General features: G+C 35.4%; 1 protein-coding gene across 1 annotated transcript; it reads left to right on the plus strand.

Moving 5' to 3' along the window:
* Positions 1–3,518: 3,518 nt before the first annotated feature.
* Positions 3,519–17,716, plus strand: LOC131984650 (sodium-dependent neutral amino acid transporter B(0)AT1-like). Its single transcript, XM_059349551.1, has 12 exons — positions 3,519–4,039; positions 5,283–5,423; positions 6,520–6,657; positions 7,576–7,757; positions 9,040–9,150; positions 10,841–10,953; positions 11,028–11,156; positions 11,913–12,069; positions 13,134–13,338; positions 13,944–14,103; positions 15,524–15,686; positions 16,554–17,716. The coding sequence occupies exons 1-12, from the start codon at positions 3,841–3,843 to the stop codon at positions 16,761–16,763; spliced, it is 1,908 nt and encodes a 635-aa protein (XP_059205534.1). The 5' UTR covers positions 3,519–3,840; the 3' UTR covers positions 16,764–17,716.
* The last annotated feature ends 1,346 nt before the right edge of the window (positions 17,717–19,062 follow it).

Consider the following 19,062-nt stretch of genomic DNA (forward strand, 5'->3'; position numbering starts at 1 on the left):
ATAATAGTGGCTGTTTTAAACAAGTGACAGTTGCTTAGTTAGGTTAAGGCAACAAAACTACTTGTTTAAGGTTAGGAAAAATAAGTTAAGCTTCAAATGCTGATTCCAAAATCCTGGGTTTTTAGGTTTTGTGTTTGGGGAGTTACTTTTAAAATGTATGCCACTACTGATTATTAAATGCATGCCCCTAAAATTTAATTTGTAACATATTCCATTAAATTACTACAATTAAGTACCTAATTTTAGATTATGTAATAAAGTAATAAAGTAGTAGTAATAAAGCCAACCTGGAAGTTGGCATCATCATAGGGTCTATTGAGAATTCCCAGCTGGCAACCTCCGTGTCTGAGCGTGGAGGCCAACCAGGAAGTGCCTTAATCCTGCAATCTACCGAAAATTCCAGCAGGGGGCGCTAAATTTGGCTGCAAAAAAAATCTGCCCATTCATTTCAGAGCAAAATTTGAAAACTTCTGACTTGATTTATTACCTCAGGATTTTTTCAGGGACAACATTATGGTCTCAATCACTAGTAAAAAATCATCTTCAAGACAATTTGATGTCAATAGTTCTAATAATGGCCCCATTTATAAGAAAATAGAAGATAAAGAATCGTATGATTTGGGGCGGGGCTACCTTTGATTGACAGGTCACTGACAAGGCGAGCCGTCACCAGGAGAGAAGCAGAGCAATGCGTATCCATGGCAACGTGTCAATAAAGTTATATATAACGTTATATGGATAAAAAAGAGGACGTTTACCGATTTGGTCTCATAACTTTGACCCTTTCACTGTATTTTCACTTAATGAATTAATGAATTAATTGTTCAGTAAATGTCTTGTTCAGTGTTTGGTTGGACTAACAGACACTCCAAGGAGTCGCTGCTCAGTTTTATGAGGTCAGAAAGATACATTTTGTTTTTGTTTTTTTGCTAGCCAAACTAACATCCCAGTTAATGCTCCAGTTAATGCTAACATGAATTAGCAGCAGCTTCTCTCAGTCCGGTTGAGGTGTAGAGAGGCTGTAGTCAGTGATCAGATCCCTCTCCTCCTCCACAGTCCAAATATGGTCTGCTCCCCAACAAACAAGATGGCGACACAAGATGGCGACGAGTGTAACGCTGAACTCGAGGCTTCCAACGGGCCACAAACCAATGGGTGACGTCACGGTGACTACGTCCATTATTTATATACAGTCTATGGTTAGACCCCACGGTGCTAAAATGCTAACTCACTTCCTGGTTTAAGGATTCATTCATGTGGCGCCCTATTCCAAATACCGCCAATTTAGAATGCTGTTATTATACTGATATTTTGGATTTTAAATACATAATCCTGTTGCCTGTATTCTACTCCCCAGCCCTGGTAGTTTGCATGCCCTGGGCCTGCATGATCTTTCTCCTGGTGCTCTGGTTTCCTCCTACAGTCCAAAGATTGAAGGTCAGTTAGTGTGTGTGACAGTAAGCCTGAATGTTTCAGCTTGTGATTGACCAGCGACCTGTCAAAGACATACCCGCTTCTTGCTCACTGTCAACTGCACTGTAAACAATTGTCTTGTAAATTAACAGTAAAATACTGGCAGCAGGGTTTCCAGCATTCTACTGTTAATTGTACAGTTCCTCTACTGTTATCTACTTTACAGTATGTTACTGTGATAAAACCACATACTGAATTACAGTAAAATCCTGCATTTCATTGATTTTTACAGTAGACTAAAACACAGTATAGTGCTGAAGCTAGTTGCAATATTGTTGCAGTATACAATGCAGTCATTTTTTGTAAATAGAGCATATTACTGTCTGAAAGCCAATTACTATGAATTAAGCGCTGTCTTCACTGTAACCTCAGTAATTTTAATAAAGCATATACTGAATGAATTAGTTAAATAAAATACAGCCATTAAAAATGTGTACAAGAAGAGACTTAGAAAATATCATAGATATATATTATATATTTTATGGGAAATGGCAAGCTACCTACAAATATTGCCCAGAATGCATTGTTTTCTACAGTATAATAACTTTTTAATAGATAGATAGATAGATAGATAGATAGATAGATAGATAGATAGATAGATAGATAGATAGATAGATAGATAGATAAAACTTTATTGGTCCCTTGGGATGGCTCCCTCAGGGACATTGAGTTTCCAGCAGCAAACAGGTTAAAAAGCACACAGTATCAAAAGTAAAAAAAAAAAAAAAAAAAATGGAATGGAAAACAGTATGTTACTGTCACAATTTGGCTGTTTTCTTACAGCAATTTGTTACAGTGTGTGATTGGCTCCAGCCCCTTGCATAAAAATGAATTTCTAACACAGTGAAACAAGGAAAATATTAATTGAAAAACGGGACAACACAGAAACACTGTATAATTTAGGTAGATGCATGATCTAACTGAAGTAACACACAAGTGTACACTCGCTAAAAGCTTTATGGACATCCTTACAATAACCCCTGGTAGATAGCTGCAGATCACGAGTCAGTACAGAGCCTTCTGTTAGTGCCGACACGCGTCCTTCCTTGGTTAATAATTGCATTAGAAAGGTACACTGATAAGGTTTATATGGACTCTGAATGACTTTACAATTACACTGCAGGATTTTTTTCCAATACAAATTTGAAAAGGAAAATGCCTTTTTTTCCTGCGCTCTAACATTTTGATACTACTCAAATTATTTACATAAAAATAATAAAAGAGAGAACACGGTCTAAATTTGCTGCACTGACTGATATCCTTGAAGATCCCTCCACAATAAAACAATCAGATCTCTCAAGGACTGAAAAGGAGTGACCTGATAGTTAAGATAAGCTATGATGGGAAGTGAATGTACAATGTTTCATTCTTTCTTTCTACCAAACAAAGTGAGACAAAAAAGTTTTCTTTCACAACACTTATTGGATAAGCTTGTTGGCCATCGGTAAGAGAAGTGATATAGTAAAAAAACAAACAACTTCTCAAAGTTTTGTATACTAAACTCATCTTTCAAATCAAATCAAATCAACTTTATTTATAGAGCCCTTTAAGACAGTCTCATGCTGGGTAAAACAAAAAACAGTAAATAAAAGTGGGTTTTAAAATGAATCTCAATTTTAAAATGAATCTTTCTTTTAAAAAGCCACAAAGAACAAATAAAAACAAAAAATAAAACGGAGCAAAGGCTCATGTTGAGTTAAAAGCCAGTGAATAAAAATGAATAATAATAAATAATAAATAATAATAATAATAATACATTTTATTTGTAATGCACTTTACATTACAGGAAATCTCAAAGTGCTACAGGTTAAAAGTATAACATTCTAATTATAAAAAGGATAAAAAAAGGGGGAAAAAACAGCTAAAAACAGAAAACATACATACATAATCTAAAAACCATAGGAGGAACCAAAGGTTTTGCTAAAAACGAATGTTTTTAGTCCCTTTTTAAAAGTCTCTATGGACTGTGGGTTTTTTAAGATTCCTTTTAAAAGCGGACAGTGAGGAGAAGGGAAAATCGCCTCATGTGATGCATTAACCATTATCAAGAAGGCTTCACCTCTTTCCCTTCAACCCTGCTGACATTACATAATGCAACACAGACTATAATGAGCTACTGATAACTGCGGTTCAGGTCGCAGTAAATACCTCAGCACCCCTTAACAGGACGTACAGTAGTTACAGGACTCGGAGAGAGACAGAACACGGAGAATCAGTAACAGTTTCAGCAGAGGAGAAACTGTCTGAGATAATAGGACGCAGCCTCTTTAAGGCTCCAAGGAAAGTAGCAAAAGCAACAACGGGTCCACCAAAAGGAGACTCAACGGCTACATTTTACATTTTCTGAGTCCTGTATAAGAAGCAACCATGAAGCTGAAGTTTCCAAACCGAGGACTGGACGACCGGATCCCGTCTCACGGGGACCTGGAGAGGATGGAAAAGGAGGAGGCAGGGGACAGGCCCAAATGGGACAACAAAGCCCAGTATCTGCTCACCTGTGTGGGCTTCTGTGTGGGACTAGGCAACGTCTGGAGGTTCCCTTACCTGTGTCAGAGCCATGGAGGAGGTAGGCTGGGCTGGGACTGGGTGTTCTGTGGTTGAGATGCCTGAAAATGTGAAAATATGGATCACAGTGTCTATTATCAAAACGGTGATGACTGTTCTAAATAAAGACAAAATGTAAAAAAAAAAAGAAGAAAAAAAAGAAAAAGAAAATGAGCAGTGTGTATGAATCAGTAGAAAGGATTTAAAAGGATTTAACTGTTTTCATTAACTGAAGCAAGCTTTCCCAAAACTGTTCTTTCAGTCAAAATTAAACATAGTATATAACATCCATACTTTTTTTTTCTCCAAAACTTTATTTATTGAGGTTTTTCCCAAAAAGTAATACACCTCCCTCTCATAACCAACAGTAATCTCGGAGGAAAACAAATACTTGAGTTAATAAAAAAATAAAAAAATAAATTTATTAATTAATAAATAATAATAATAAATAAATTGAATTAAATCATATTAATGAACAAATTAAATAAATTAAATATTTAAAAAAATAAATAAATGAAAATAATAATAATAATTTAAAAAAATTGAGAGGAAATAAATAAACTATAACATCCATACTTATAGTGGATTCTTAATAATAATAACAACAATAATAATAATAATACATTACATTTTTATAGCGCTTTTAAAGGTTCTCAAAGTTGCTTAACATGACAGGAAATTAGACACACACAAACACAAAATATAGAAGAAAACAACTAAACAGAGATGAGAGATTATGAGTTCAGGTATTGTAAGCTATTTTGAAGGCGTGGAAGGAGTCGGAATTAATTTAATTAAAACATTAAATAACACACCTGTAGGTATTTTTTTTATTTTAAAAAAACATTATTTTATCAAAATGTGTTGGTAAGATGTTTACAGACTGCAGAGATCCAGGATTTGAGTCTGAATTCTGCTCTAATTCGCTTAAAAATCATAGCCTTTTTTACATTTCACATCTTAAAAGTTAAAAACGAATCACTGGATCATGAATCCTAGAAAATAGTCTACCAACCTAAATTTGTTTGCAGCGATCTACATATTGAAACTATTGGGAATTATTTACTTTCACTGTACTTTCTCAAACGTAAACACTATATGTAAAAGTGAATCTGTGAGTCTATCAGGTTTTTATGGTACCTTGCAGGTGATAAAACACGTATAATGCTTTTTATAGTTTATGGGAGTCTTTATGGGAACAGATTTGTGAATGAAGTCGACTGCTGAGTATTTACTTATGACAATGATGAATGTTGTGCTTCTAGGAGCGTTTATGATCCCGTTCCTCATCCTGCTGGTCCTGGAGGGAATCCCACTGCTGCATCTGGAGTTTGCCATCGGCCAACGACTGAGGAAAGGCAGCATGGGGGTCTGGAGGTCAATCAATCCATACCTGACTGGAGTTGGTGCGTAAAAGAAAAGCATATATAATTAGTGTGTCGATTAGGGCTGGGCGATATGGCCCTAAAAGAATATCACGATATTTCAGGCTATTTTTGCAATAACGATATTCTTGACGATATTACCAAATACTTAAAAATATATAGAAAATATGTTGTTGTTTTTTTAGTCTGTATAAATAAATGAAAGTCTGAAATGTAGTGTGAAGTGCAAATCTCAACAGTTGCCAAATAAAAATTTTTTACTCTTGACTCCAGAGTATGAGCAAATAATAAAAATAACCATTTAGGGGTTTCGGGGGCATATTTTAATGACATTTTGTAAAGGAGAATAAAGGTTCTTGTATGTTTTATTTAAGGCATCTTATTTTGACAGTCTTCTTGTAAGTTCTGTGGTGGATTCTGTCAACACACTGTGCTCTTATTTTGAAAGCTGCATGTGTTTAGCGACAGGGAGTAAGTAGCTTTTTGTGATTAAAACAACTTTAACCACTACATCAAGAAGTAGGAACGTTGCCAATATCATGATATGCATTTTTTTTAACCATAAAAAAAAAATACTGATATTATCGTGAATGATACGATATGGCACACTCCTAGTGTTGATCCAGAAAAGACAGCACTGACTGGAGGCCAGATGGTTGGTCCACCTTTGGTCCCGACTGAATTATCTAAAAATATATTCAATTGATTAACATGACATTTTTTCACTATGATGAGGTTCACCAATTGGTTCAGAGACATGCATGTCCCCAACAGAGTTGATGAATTATGATCATTTTGGTGATGCTAACTTTTCATCTCGTCTTTCACTACGCTGGTTTTGGCGCAATACCTACAAAACTCTCGTTATCCCCATCAGTTTCAGTTGTACTTTGTTTTCAGTGATACCTAGCTAACATTAGTATGGTAACATGCTTATCTAAAGTGGTTAACACAATAAACATAATAGCTGCTTCACACCAGCATGTTAGTGTTGCCATTGTGAGCATGTTAGCAGGCTAATGTTAGCATTTACCTTGAAACATTGGTGTATTTTCAGCCTCACATTGCTGATATAATAACTAATGGCTACGTGACTAATTGTTTCATGTTGTTACAGGTATTGCGTCCTTACTTGTCTCATTTCTGGTGGGTATGTACTATAACACCATCATGGCCTGGATCATGTGGTATCTCTTCAACTCCTTTCAAGATCCTCTGCCTTGGAGCCAGTGTCCCCTCAACGCCAACAGGACAGGTACACCTTGATCAAGACAACAGTCAGAAAGAATTCAAAACCTGCACATGTCCTGTACAGCAGTAGTTCTCAACCTTTCTGAGTCGCGACCCCCAATTTAACATGCATGTTGTCCGCGACCCCCGCTCACTGAACACAATCTCACACGCACAGTTCAGATCAGCCAAAAAGAGAAACAAAATGACCAAAAAAAGTAAACAAATGACCAAAAAAGACACAAAATGACCAGAAAAGACACAAAATGACCAAAAAAAGTCACAAAATGACCAAAAAAAGACACAAATTGACCAAAAATCACCAAAAAAAGAAACAGAATAACCCCAAAAAGAAAAAAATTACCAAAAAAAGACACAAAATTACCAAAAAAGACACAAAATTACCAAAAAAGACACAAAATGACCAGAAAAGACACAAAATGACAAAAAAAGACACAAATTGACCAAAAAAAGAAACAAAATGACCAGAAAAGACACAAAATGACCAAAAAAGGGCACAAATTGGCCAAAAATGACCAAAAAAAAGAAACAAAATAACCCAAAAAAGAAAAAAATTACCAAAAAATGACACAAAATGACTAAAAAAGACACATAATGACCAAAAAGGAAACAAAATGACCAAAGAAGACACAAATTGACCAAAAATGACCAAAAAAAGAAACAAAATGACCAAAAAAGACACAAAATGACCAAAAAACACACAAAATGACAAAAAAAAAGACATTAAGTGACCAAAAAGACTAAAACACATTAACACATTAACACAGTGGAGACAGAGCTGACTTCCAAAATGATTTGGCGACCCCCAGAAAAATCATCTCACGACCCCAACTGGGGTCCCGACCCCAAGGTTGAGAACAGCTGCTGTACATTATGTGGCAACATCTTTCCCCTTTGCTATCTGCGTATCTGTTGTCTGCAGGTCTGGTGGAGGAGTGTGCTCGGAGCAGCACTGTGGACTACTTCTGGTACAGAGAGACTCTGAACACTTCAACAGCTATCGATGAGTCTGGAGGTCTGCAGTGGTGGATGGTGCTCGCCCTGGTTTCTGCCTGGACTCTGCTCTACGTCTGCACCATTCGGGGCATTGAGACCACAGGAAAGGTCTGAAAGTCACATTACACATGAATAGTCTGATGTGTGTATTTATGTTAGAGGTCTGTCCAGAAATACAGATATAATATAAGTATTTTAGTCTAGATGGAATTGTCCAAAAAGTGAAAGTGAGGAGCATTTATGGGTACAAGTCAGGAACCGGCCTACTTTACTTATTTCAAGGGTGCTGAATCCAAAAAAAAAAAGGTTCCCGAGCGAAATTTTGAGTTTTTGACCTTCTCATTTGCATATCAAAATGGCGGCCAAATTGCCCATCTTGCTCAGTTGTTGGACCATTTCCCCTTAGTTTTTTTGTGAGTAGGCAATCAAAGATGAGGACATTAAGTTTCTGGATCTATAGTCTAGGGTCAGAGCAAGGATATAGTGGAGGCTCAGTGTCTTTTTTATGTATATTTATATATATGCAAAATACCAACTTTTAAGGTGAAATTAAGCATTATTTGTGTCTTTTTTTAAGGCCGACATAAATATTCAATCAATCACTTTTAAATGTTCCAGTTGGTATTTTGCAAAAAAAAAAAAAAATATATATATATATATATATATATATATATATACAGTACAGGCCAAAAGTTTGGACACACACCTTCTCATTCAATGCGTTTTTCTTTATTTTCATGACTATTTACATTGTAGATTCTCACTGAAGGCATCAAAACTATGAATGAACACATATGGAATTATGTACTTAACAAAAAAAGTGTGAAATAACTGAAAACATGTCTTGTATTTTAGATTCCTCAAAGTAACCACCCTTTGCTTACTAGAATATAAGACATGTTTTCAGTTATTTCACACTTTTTTGTTAAGTACATAATTCCACATGTGTTCATTTATAGTTTTGATGAATTTAAAATGTCAATAGTCATGAAAATAAAGGAAATACATTGAATGAGAAGGTGTGTCCAAACTTTTGGCCTGTACTGTATATACATAAAAAAGACACTGAGCCTCCACTATATTCTTGCTCTGACCCTAGACTATAGATCCAGAAACTTAATTTCCTCATCTTTGATTGCCTACTTACAAAAAAACTAAGGGGAAATGGTCCAATGACCAATGGCCGCCATTTTGATATACAAATTAGAAGGTCAAAAACTCAAAATTTCGCTTGGGAACCATTTTTTTGGGACTTTTTTGCACCCTTGAAATATGTAAGGTAGGCCAGTTCCTGACTTGTACCCATAAATGCTCCTCACTTCTTATAGGAGGCATTTATTCTGAAATCCGTCTAGACTGTTTGGATCATGTTGTCCCTTTCCTTTCTCAGGCTGTGTACATCACCTCCACTCTGCCATACTTGGTCCTCACCATCTTCCTCATCAGAGGACTGACTCTGAAAGGATCTATAGAGGGGATCAAGTTCCTCTTCACACCAGATGTAAGCACTGTTGTAACACTGCCACCAACATGTCACTATTCCCTATTGTCTTGTTTTTCCACTGGATGGTAGAGCTTAACTCGATTAAACTCAGTTCCCTATGATTTCTTTTGTGAGGACAGTACCTGGTACTCTTTAATTATCACCTTAGTTGAAGTTCCAAGCAAGTTGAAGTGATACCAGACAGTGGGCTTAAACACTGCAGACCACTGATTGGTCAGAGAGAATACTGCACAAAACTTAAAATTATTTTTAGTTATTTTTATTATTCATTCAACTCAGATTGTTCAAATGTGGCATCCCGCAAACTAAAAGCCTGCATTAACCCATTGAAGCCTGGAAAGCGGATACCTCGTTTTGTAGTATTTGTATAAGCTCTCAAATACTTTTTGAATTTCATTTCTATCTGCTACAGAGGCTGAAAAATCTATTATTTAGTAGAAGAGTTGACACTTCTGTTGAATTTCCAGAAAAACTTCAGGTTTTAGGGGCTGATTTTAAAATCGCCCAGAGGTTTTACAGGCGTTTTAGGCCTCAATGGGCTAAGATGTATAATTGAAGACATGCAGACATTCTTCTGTTTGTTTGCTGATAAAAACTTGTTTTTTCTGAGCAAGGATTATCTGACCCAGTTTTCCAAAAGGAAAGTTATGGGGGATATATCACAGTTAGTAATTTTATGTTTATATTATGATTAGTAATTTTGTGTCTTTTTTAGTAATTTTGTCTTTTTTTGTGTCTTTTTTTAAGTAATTTATTTATTTTTCTGTCATTTTGTGTCTTTTTTAAGTAATTTATTTTTTTCTGTCATTTTGTGTCTTTTTTAAAAAAAGCAATTTTGTGTCTTTTTTAAGTAATTTAGTTTTTTTCTGTCATTTTGTGTCTATTTTTTGGTAATTTTGTGTCTTTTTTAAGTAATTTTGTTTTTTTTCTGTCATTTTGTGTCTTTTTTTAGTCATTTTGTGTATTTTTTGGTCATTTTGTGTCTTTTTTAAGTCATTTTGTGTGGCTTTTTTGTGTCTTTTTTAAGTAATTTAGTTTCCCCCACTATTCCCGCCCCACATAACTGGTGATGACCTTGTTGTCCACTAGGTGGGCTGGCCCCTTGGGCATTTTCCATAATTGCCAAATTGCAAAGATTGCGCATTACGATGTTACAAGAATGCCCCAAGTGCTATCCAACGTGGAATACGAAATAGAGAAAAGGACCCGGTACCAAGTTCAGTTGAGCATAGCCATACTATCCAAACACAGCAACAAGGCTGCAGCCAGCAGATGTTTTGTTTAGTTTTACTATTTGACAACTATGACACGCAAATGGATGTTTTATGCTCAGTGAAAAACAAGCATTCGGTGTGATTTTGGCCATTGACCTTTTGTAATTTTCATACTTTAGACCTCTCCTGTGTGATTAAGCAATCAATCTTCAATCATCCAGTTTCTTTTTATGATCTCACACAGCAATGAATCATTTTTAAACTCCTCAGCTGTTGGTTTTATTGTGCGTCCTTGAATATCAGACTCTTGGTGTACAGTGCTATCTCTATATATAAATCATTAACAACAGCCAGAACAGTTGCTGTGGAGGAGTGTTTACTGCCTGTTCTGCAGAGCACAACAGGAAATAATTAGCATAGGAATCCTGGCTCAGTTTTACCGTTTATATGAGCTACTTTCTATTCTCTTTAAGGTAAATGAATTAATGAATCCATCGACCTGGTTGGATGCAGGTGCTCAAGTTTTCTACTCCTTCTCTTTGGCCTTTGGAGGACTCATCTCATTCTCCAGTTACAACTCTATTCAGTGAGTAACTGCACAGTCGTTCAACGAGCCATCTTTTGAACATCTCCCCTCACATTATTATAATTATCTTTCAGCAACAACTGTGAGCAGGATGCCGTCCTCATCTCCATCATCAACGGCTGCACTTCAGTGTACTCCGCAACAGTTATCTACTCCATCATCGGCTTCAGGGCCACGCAAAACTATGATGCCTGCACAGCAGAGTGAGTTTCACACACTGCAAAAAAGCCAACTTGTATTTTTTGGCCTAAAACAGTGATTTAAGTTGGTAAAACTTGGAAATATAAATTATTGACATTTAGGGCAATTATGTAAGTTAGCACAACAAAGGAAGCCAGTTGTCTGCTCAAAAACAAGTTGGTGAGTTGTTGTTACTTATATCTTTAAGTTGAAGTTCACAACAAGGGACAATAGTTCTGATAACTCTTATTTCTTTGTTGTGAAATGCTGGAAAGCGGTGAAATTTGGTCATTAGCGAAAGCTAGCGGCTAACTGAAGCTAGCGGCGAACTGATGCTAGCGGCTAACTGATGCTGGCAGCTAACTGATGCTAGCGGCGCTGCTTGTTTCAGCTACAAGAGTAGCCATTAGCATATCAATGCTAACTCAAAATTGTGGTCGCAACATTAGCTGACATTTCAAAGCGGCGTTACAATCGCGCCAATTCAGCACATTGCAGAAGTTAGCAGAAGTAAGGATTAAAAGTTATTACAATGTAAAATTATAAGTTAGGACAACTTACAGTTGAGTTGACAAAAATCTGAATTCAGAGTTGAGCAAACTCAAAAACAAAACTTGAAATATTTAGTTTAATTGTCCAACTTAACTTGTTGCCTTGAAATTTTGAGTTCACCCAACTTTTCTTTTTTTGCAGTGCATGTGACAAAAGAAGCATTGAAAACATTAACTAGGATTCACTTAGACTAAACTCATCTCTCATCTTTTTGAAACATCTTTTAGCAACATCCTCAAGCTGATGAATGCCTTCGATTACCCTGAAAACAACATCACAGAAAGCAACTACGATGCGACCCTGGCCCACCTCAACCAGACCAACCCAGACATCATTCAAGGATTAGATTTAGACACCTGTAGCATGCAGGCTTTCCTCAGTCAGGTCAGTAGATATTGATCGAATATCTGACATTTATTAGATTTAAATCTCACTCGTGGGATTTAGCTGAGGGTAACTGTTTAACCCATAAGAACCCACACCCCAGTTATCCATAAAGGAAAGTTATGGGAGATATATCACAGTTAGTAATTTTATGTTTATATTATGATTAGTAATTTTGTGTCTTTTTTTAGTAATTTTGTCTTTTTTTGTGTGTCTTTTTTAAGTAATTTATTTTTTTTTCCTGTCATTTTGTGTCTTTTTTTAGTAATTTTGTGTCTTTTTTAAGTATTTAGTTTTTTTTCTGTCATTTTGTGTCTTTTTTTGTTGTTGTAATTTTGTGTCTTTTTTAAGTAATTTATTTATTTTCTGTCATTTTGTATCTTTTTTTTTAGTAATTTTGTGTCTTTTTTAAGTAATTTAGTTTTTTTCTGTCATTTTGTGTCCTTTTTTAGTAATTTTGTGTCTTTTTTGGTCATTTTGTGTCTTTTTTTTTAGTAATTTTGTGTCTTTTTTAAGTAATTTATTTTTTTCTGTCATTTTGTGTCTTTTTAAAAAAAAAAAGTAATTTTGTGTCTTTTTTAAGTAATTTAGTTTTTTCTGTAATTTTGTCTTTTTTTTGTAGTTTTGTGTCTTTTCTAAATAATTTAGTTTTTTCTGTCATTTTGTGTCTTTTTTAAGTAATTTAGTTTTTTTCTGTCATTTTGTGTCTTGTTTAAGTAATTTAGTTTTTTTCTGTCATTTTGTGTCTTGTTTAAGTAATTTTGTGTCTTTTTTAAGTAATTTAGTTTTTTTCTGTCATTTTGTGTGTTTTTTTTTTAGTAATTTTGTGTCTTTTTTGGTCATTTTGTGTTTTTTTTTTAAGTCATTTTGTGTGTCTTTTTTGTGTCTTTTTTAAGTATTTTAGTTTCTGTCACTTTGTGTCTTTTTTTTGCTGTAATTTTGGTCCTTTTGATACTGCCTATAGCGGCCCCCAGTTAAATTGAGTTTGAGACCCTGTTCTAGAATATTTAAAGTGTTTGTTACATGGGTTCTTATGGGTTAAACTCTTTGGTGTTCTCCTTCAGGGTGTGGAGGGAACAGGTCTAGCCTTCATCGTCTTCACAGAGGCCATCATCAAAATGCCTATTTCTCCTCTGTGGGCTGTCCTGTTCTTCGTTATGCTCTTCTGCCTCGGCCTCTCAACTATGTTTGGGAACATCGAGGGAGTGGTGGTTCCTCTGCAGGACCTCAACTTACTGCCCAAATCTTGGCCCAAAGAAGTGTTCTGCGGTAATTTTCCAAATTTCCTATTAAATGTAAATGACTTTTCATGTTGGGATAAGAACATTTGATCCTGAGATATACACTACCGGTCAAAAGTTTTAGAACATCCCAATTGAAATTCAAGCAGTTCAAGTCAAATGAACAGCTTGAAAGGGTCCAAAGGTAAGTGGTGAACTGCCAGAGGTAAATAAAAAAAGGTAAGCTTAACCAAAACTGAAAGATAATGTACATTTCAGAATTATACAAGTAGGCCTTTTTCAGGGAACAAGAAATGGGTTAACAACTTAACTCTATGGAGTCTTGGGCTATTTTGTCCATTTTTGAATTCTTTTCATGTCTTTGTTAGTCATTTTGTGTCTTTTGGTGTCTTTTTTTTGGTCATTTTGTGTCTTTTTTTAGTCCTTTCGTTCAACATAAAATTTGATTTTGAATCTTTTTTTTATTTTCAAAACACTATCATGCTCAATAAAGAATTTTAAATGTGCATTCATTTCAGAGTAGACTGAGACATTAAACTGCATCATTTTCAATTAAAGTCTGGAAAAGTTGGTGTGTTCTAAAACTTTTGACCAGTAGTGTATGTGTAACTAATTCTTCTATCCTTTTTTCAGGTCTGACTTGTTTAATCTCATTTGCAATCGGGCTGATCTTTGCCCAACGTTCTGGAAACTACTGGCTGGCTCTATTTGACAACTTTGCAGGCTCTATCCCCCTTCTGGTCATCGGATTAAGTGAAATGATAGCCATTGTGTACATCTATGGCATAGATAGGTGAGTCTATCACAGAAGGGAATGGTGCTATTTGATGCTAAATGCAAAACTGCACAGGGGGGCTCCATCTGTGTCTGTATTTTGATGTGAAAACAACATGTAACGTTAATCAGAATATGCACGGCTCAGACACATAAACAGTTTAGTAGAAATATTGTCTTGTCCAGAATATTTTGTGCATCTAAATGTAGTCATTGAGATCATGTTAGCATGCTAAAATTAGCATTTAGCTCAAAGCACCACTGTGCCCAAGCCTCAGAAAGACACTAGCGTGGCCAGGCTCTTTGGCTTGTTATTGTCATAAATGCATGAGGCATTCACAGGACATGCTAGTCAGTGGAGTTGTTTTTTTCTATATAAAAAAAGCAGTAAATAACAGAACATTGTTTTCTGACCTTGGAACAGAGATAATGTGTCACTCATCACCGGAGAGATAAATAAGTACAGTATGTCTAGTGATGTAGCAAGACTATGGTGAGGAATGTGGAAAATATGTGTATCTTGCCCAGAGTGTCAATAATACTGTTGATGAAAGCAGTGAAAATGCTACTTAGATGTTCTAAACTGTTTCAAAATAGTCTATTTCCAGACTTTCTGTTTCGTGAGAACACAGGACTACAGAGTTTTATTTCCTCGAAGTCCAGTGCACTGCAAAAAAACCCAACTTGTATTTTTTGGCCTAAAACAGTGATTTAAGTTGGTAAAACTTGGTTATATAAATTATTGACATTTAGGGCAATAATGTAAGTTAGCACAACAAAGGAAGCCAGTTGTCTGCTCAAAAACAAGTTTGTTAGTTGTTGTTACTTATATCTTTAAGTTGGGGTTCACAACAAGGGACAATAGTTCTGATAACTCTTATTTCTTTGTTGTGAAATGTGGGAAAGCGGTGAAATTCGGTCATTAGCGAAAGCTAGCTGCTAACTGATGCTAGCGGCTAACTGATGCTAGCGGGGCTGCTTGTTACAGCTACAAGAGTAGCCATTAGCGTATCAATGCTAACTCAAAATTGTGGTCGCAACATTAGCTGACATTTCATAGCGCCGTTACAATCGTGCCAATTCAGCACATTGCAGAAGTTAGCAGAAGTAAGGATTAAAAGTTATTACAATGTAAAATTATAAATTAGTACAACTTACAGTTGAGTTGACAAAAATCTGAATTCAGAGTCGAGCAAACTCAAAAAAAAAAAACTTAAAATATTTAGCTTAATTGTCCAACTTAAAATTTTATAGAAGTTTGTTGCCTTGAAATTTTGAGTTCACCCAACTTTTCTTTTTTTTGCAGTGTGCAGCTTCAACATGTTTAACACACATGCTGCTTTATTTACCGTGTCTAATAAAAGTACAAGGTTGTCTTTTATGGGTGCTTTCATACACACTCAGCTAACATTACACCCCCTCTTATTGCTTCCAAACAGGTTTAACAAGGATGTTGAGTTTATGATCGGACACAAGCCCAACATCTTCTGGCAGGTGACATGGAGGGTGGTCAGTCCACTCATTATGATCGTCATCTTAGTTTTCTACTTTATAACCCAAGTCAGCAAGAGTCTCACCTACTTGGTGTGGGACCAGGAGGCGGTAAGTGTGCTCATCACAATACTTTAAGCCTAAAGACCTTTTTAGATGTGTTAAGTTATTAACCCTTAATAGGGCACTCATTGAAATACTTGCAAATTTGCGAAAAAAGTCGCAGATTTACGAGAAAAAAGTGGGGGAAAAAACAACTTTTTTCTCCCAGATTCACCACTTTAACCCTTAATAGGACACTCATTGAAATACTTGCAAATTCCAAATTTCAACCCTAGAGAATATTGGAGGATATTACATACTGCCAGAATGTGTAAAAAAAACCATACGAAAATAATATTTTAAGAAAAAAGTTAACGAGATTAAAGTGGCAAATCTAAGAGAAAAAAATGTGTAGATTTATGAGATTTAAAGTGGTGAATCTGGGAGAAAAAAGTTGCTTTTTTCCCACTTTTTTCTCGTAAATCTGCGACTTTTTTGGTGCAGATTTGCCTCTTTAATCTCGTAAACTTTTTTCTCAAAAAATTATTTTCGTATGTTTTTTTTTTACACATTCTGGCTGTATGTAATATCCTCCAATATTCTCTAGGGTTGAAATTTGGAATTTGCAAGTATTTCAATGAGTGTCCTATTAAGGGTTAAAGTGGTGAATCTGGGAGAAAAAAGTTGCTTTTCCCACTTTTTTCTCGTAAATCTGCAACTTTTTTTGCGCAGATTTGCCACTTTAAATCTCTTAAATCTGCAACTTATTTCTTGTAGATTTGCCACTTTAATCTAGTAAATTTGCAACTTTTTTCTCGAAATATTACCTGAAGTTACCAAATATAGTTCTTTGCCTGATAAAGGGTTAATGGAGGTAATAATTCACCTGCTGTAGGTTGTACATTGCTGTGAATTTTAACAATTCTCTCTCAATAGGAGAAGTTCCCCACCCTGGAGGCGCGTCCGTTCCCACCCTGGATCAATGTCATCATCTTCATCCTGGCTGGAATTCCCAGTTTATCCATCCCGTTGTTCGCCCTGTTCAAATTCATCCAGAGGAAATGCTGCAAGCAGAAGGACTACAGTGACGGAACAGTGGACACTATCTCTGCCAAAATACAAATGAACGACAAAATGAAGTTGTAGATAACTTTTACTTATATTTAACAAAATATTTTATAATAAAATGAATATGGACTTGTTTTATTGTTTAATGTATATTACCCCTTTTTTCTTTCACATGTCTTGTACAATGACAGACGAGCATACTAACTAGTTGCTAAGGACTTTTATCGGTGGAAAAGTATAAAGTAAATTTGAAATATTTTCTGTAAATTAATGTAAATTTGGAAAGAGAGAAATTATTGCTTGTTTCCCTAGTATTGCGTGATTCGTTTCTTGCTTTCTCATGTTTCACACGTGTATGACATGTTGTACATTAAAGGAATAGTTGGACATTTGGAAAAATGCACTTTTTACTTGCTGAGTGTTTAATCAGAAGATCGATACCAGTCTTATGTTTGTGCATTAAATGTGAAGCTAGCCAGCAGCCAGATAGCTTAGCTTAGCATAACAGTTAGCCTGGCTATGTTGAAAGGTAACCAAATACCTACTAGCAACTCTAAAACTTACCAATGAACATGCATCTTATTTGTTTAATTTATAAAATTTGTGGTTGAGTCAGGCTAGCTGTTTCCATTTTCTATAAGACCAAGCTAATATACCAAGCTAAGCTAACTAGACGTTAGGTGTAGCTATTTATTAAGGATTCATTTAACTCGGTTTCCAAAAATGTCTAACTAATCATTTACGGCAGTATTGCAAGTTTACTACATGCATTTGTATGGTATAGTTAAATAATGTTTTATTTGAATATTTTGTAAATAATGTCCAATTGAGGAGCTAATTGGTGTTCAAACCTGTGAAATAGCCAACTGTAAGCATTTATTCTTGTGTGTTGTTTATATCACTGCACTAACACTGCCATTAACCATCAGCTTATGATCTGGTAATAACCTGTCATGATATTTTATTTAAAGGGACATTTTGTCTCTGAACCAAAAGTACATCAAAATAAACGAACAATTCTTTCTAAGCAACTCTTTTTAGTATCCAGTATGTACCGTGTCAGCCTGCTGAATATACCGACTTCTCACACTCATGCTGCAGCAAGACAACCAATGAATGATTGTGAATTGTTGTCCTATACAGCAGTAGTTCTCAACCTTTTTGAGTCGCGACCCCCAATTTAACATGCATGTTGTCCGCGACCCCCACTCACTGAACACAATCTCACACGCACAGTTCAGATCACCCAAAAAAGAAAGACACAAAATGACCAAAAAAAGACACAAAATGACCAAAAAAGAAACAAAATAACCCAAAAAAGAAAAAAATTACCAAAAAAAAGACACAAAATGACAAAAAAAGACACAAAATGACCAAAAAGGAAACAAAGTGACCAAAAAAGACACAAATTGACCACAAAATGACAAAAACAAGACACAAAATGACCAGAAAAGACACAAAATGACTAAAAAAGAACACAAAATGACCAAAAATGACCAAAAAAAGAAACAAACTAACCCAAAAAAGAAAAAAATTACCAAAAAAAAGACACAAAATGACTAAAAAAAGACACAAAATGACCAAAAAGGAAACAAAGTGACCAAAAAAGACACAAATTGACCACAAAATGACAAAAACAAGACACAAAATGACCAGAAAAGACACAAAATGACCAAAAAAAGACACAAAATGACCAAAAAGACTAAAACACATTAACATATGAACACTTTAACACAGTGGAGACAGAGCTGACTTCTAAAATTATTATGCGAACCCCCAGAAATCATCTCGCGACCCCAATTGGGGTCCCGATCCCAAGGTTGAGAATAGCTGCTATAAAGGGTAAAAAGACAGCTAGTCACTGGATGAGCTCAGAATACATCCCAGTTCATTTTCTTGAACTGGGATGTATGATTGAGCGAGAAGTGATTTAATTGGAGTCGAGTCAAGACAACCAGGTAACTAAACTCACTGAAGAGGTGTTACCTCATATTTCTGTAATATTGTGTTATTTAGGACTGGCTGTCAAATGGGCATTTGAAACGGACTCCATATTTTATAAAAAGTATCAAAACTCAAAAGGTTTAAACTTATCAACTTGAAGGAACTGATTCTGTGAAACAAATCTGTCCATCATAAGTGAATGGCCCTCAGCTCATAGTGCTCAAAGCAAAATTCAGAAAATATAAATAAGTAAGATAATCCACTGATTTGTGTTGTGAGCAGTTTCATGTAGGAACTTCTTTTATATCTACGACTGATACCACCAACACTGACACTTGAAGAGAATAATGAAGTGGTTTCTATTTGAAGAAATACAAGTAATTAAAATAAATCATGTGGACTGTCACAAGGTAACTGGCGTGTTTAAGGATTT

This window comes from Centropristis striata, chromosome 14 (genome assembly GCF_030273125.1).
Source record: "Centropristis striata isolate RG_2023a ecotype Rhode Island chromosome 14, C.striata_1.0, whole genome shotgun sequence".
In the NCBI taxonomy this organism is placed as follows: Eukaryota; Metazoa; Chordata; class Actinopteri; order Perciformes; family Serranidae; genus Centropristis; species Centropristis striata.

Excerpts from the sequence above, each read along its gene's own strand:
- LOC131984650 (XM_059349551.1), top strand. The coding sequence starts at position 3,841 with ATGAAGCTGAAGTTTCCAAACCGAGGACTGGACGACCGGATCCCGTCT. Across the intron at positions 10,954-11,027 it reads TCCAGTTACAACTCTATTCA|CAACAACTGTGAGCAGGATG; the intron begins GTGAGTAACTGC and ends ATTATCTTTCAG. Across the intron at positions 14,104-15,523 it reads TACATCTATGGCATAGATAG|GTTTAACAAGGATGTTGAGT; the intron begins GTGAGTCTATCA and ends GCTTCCAAACAG.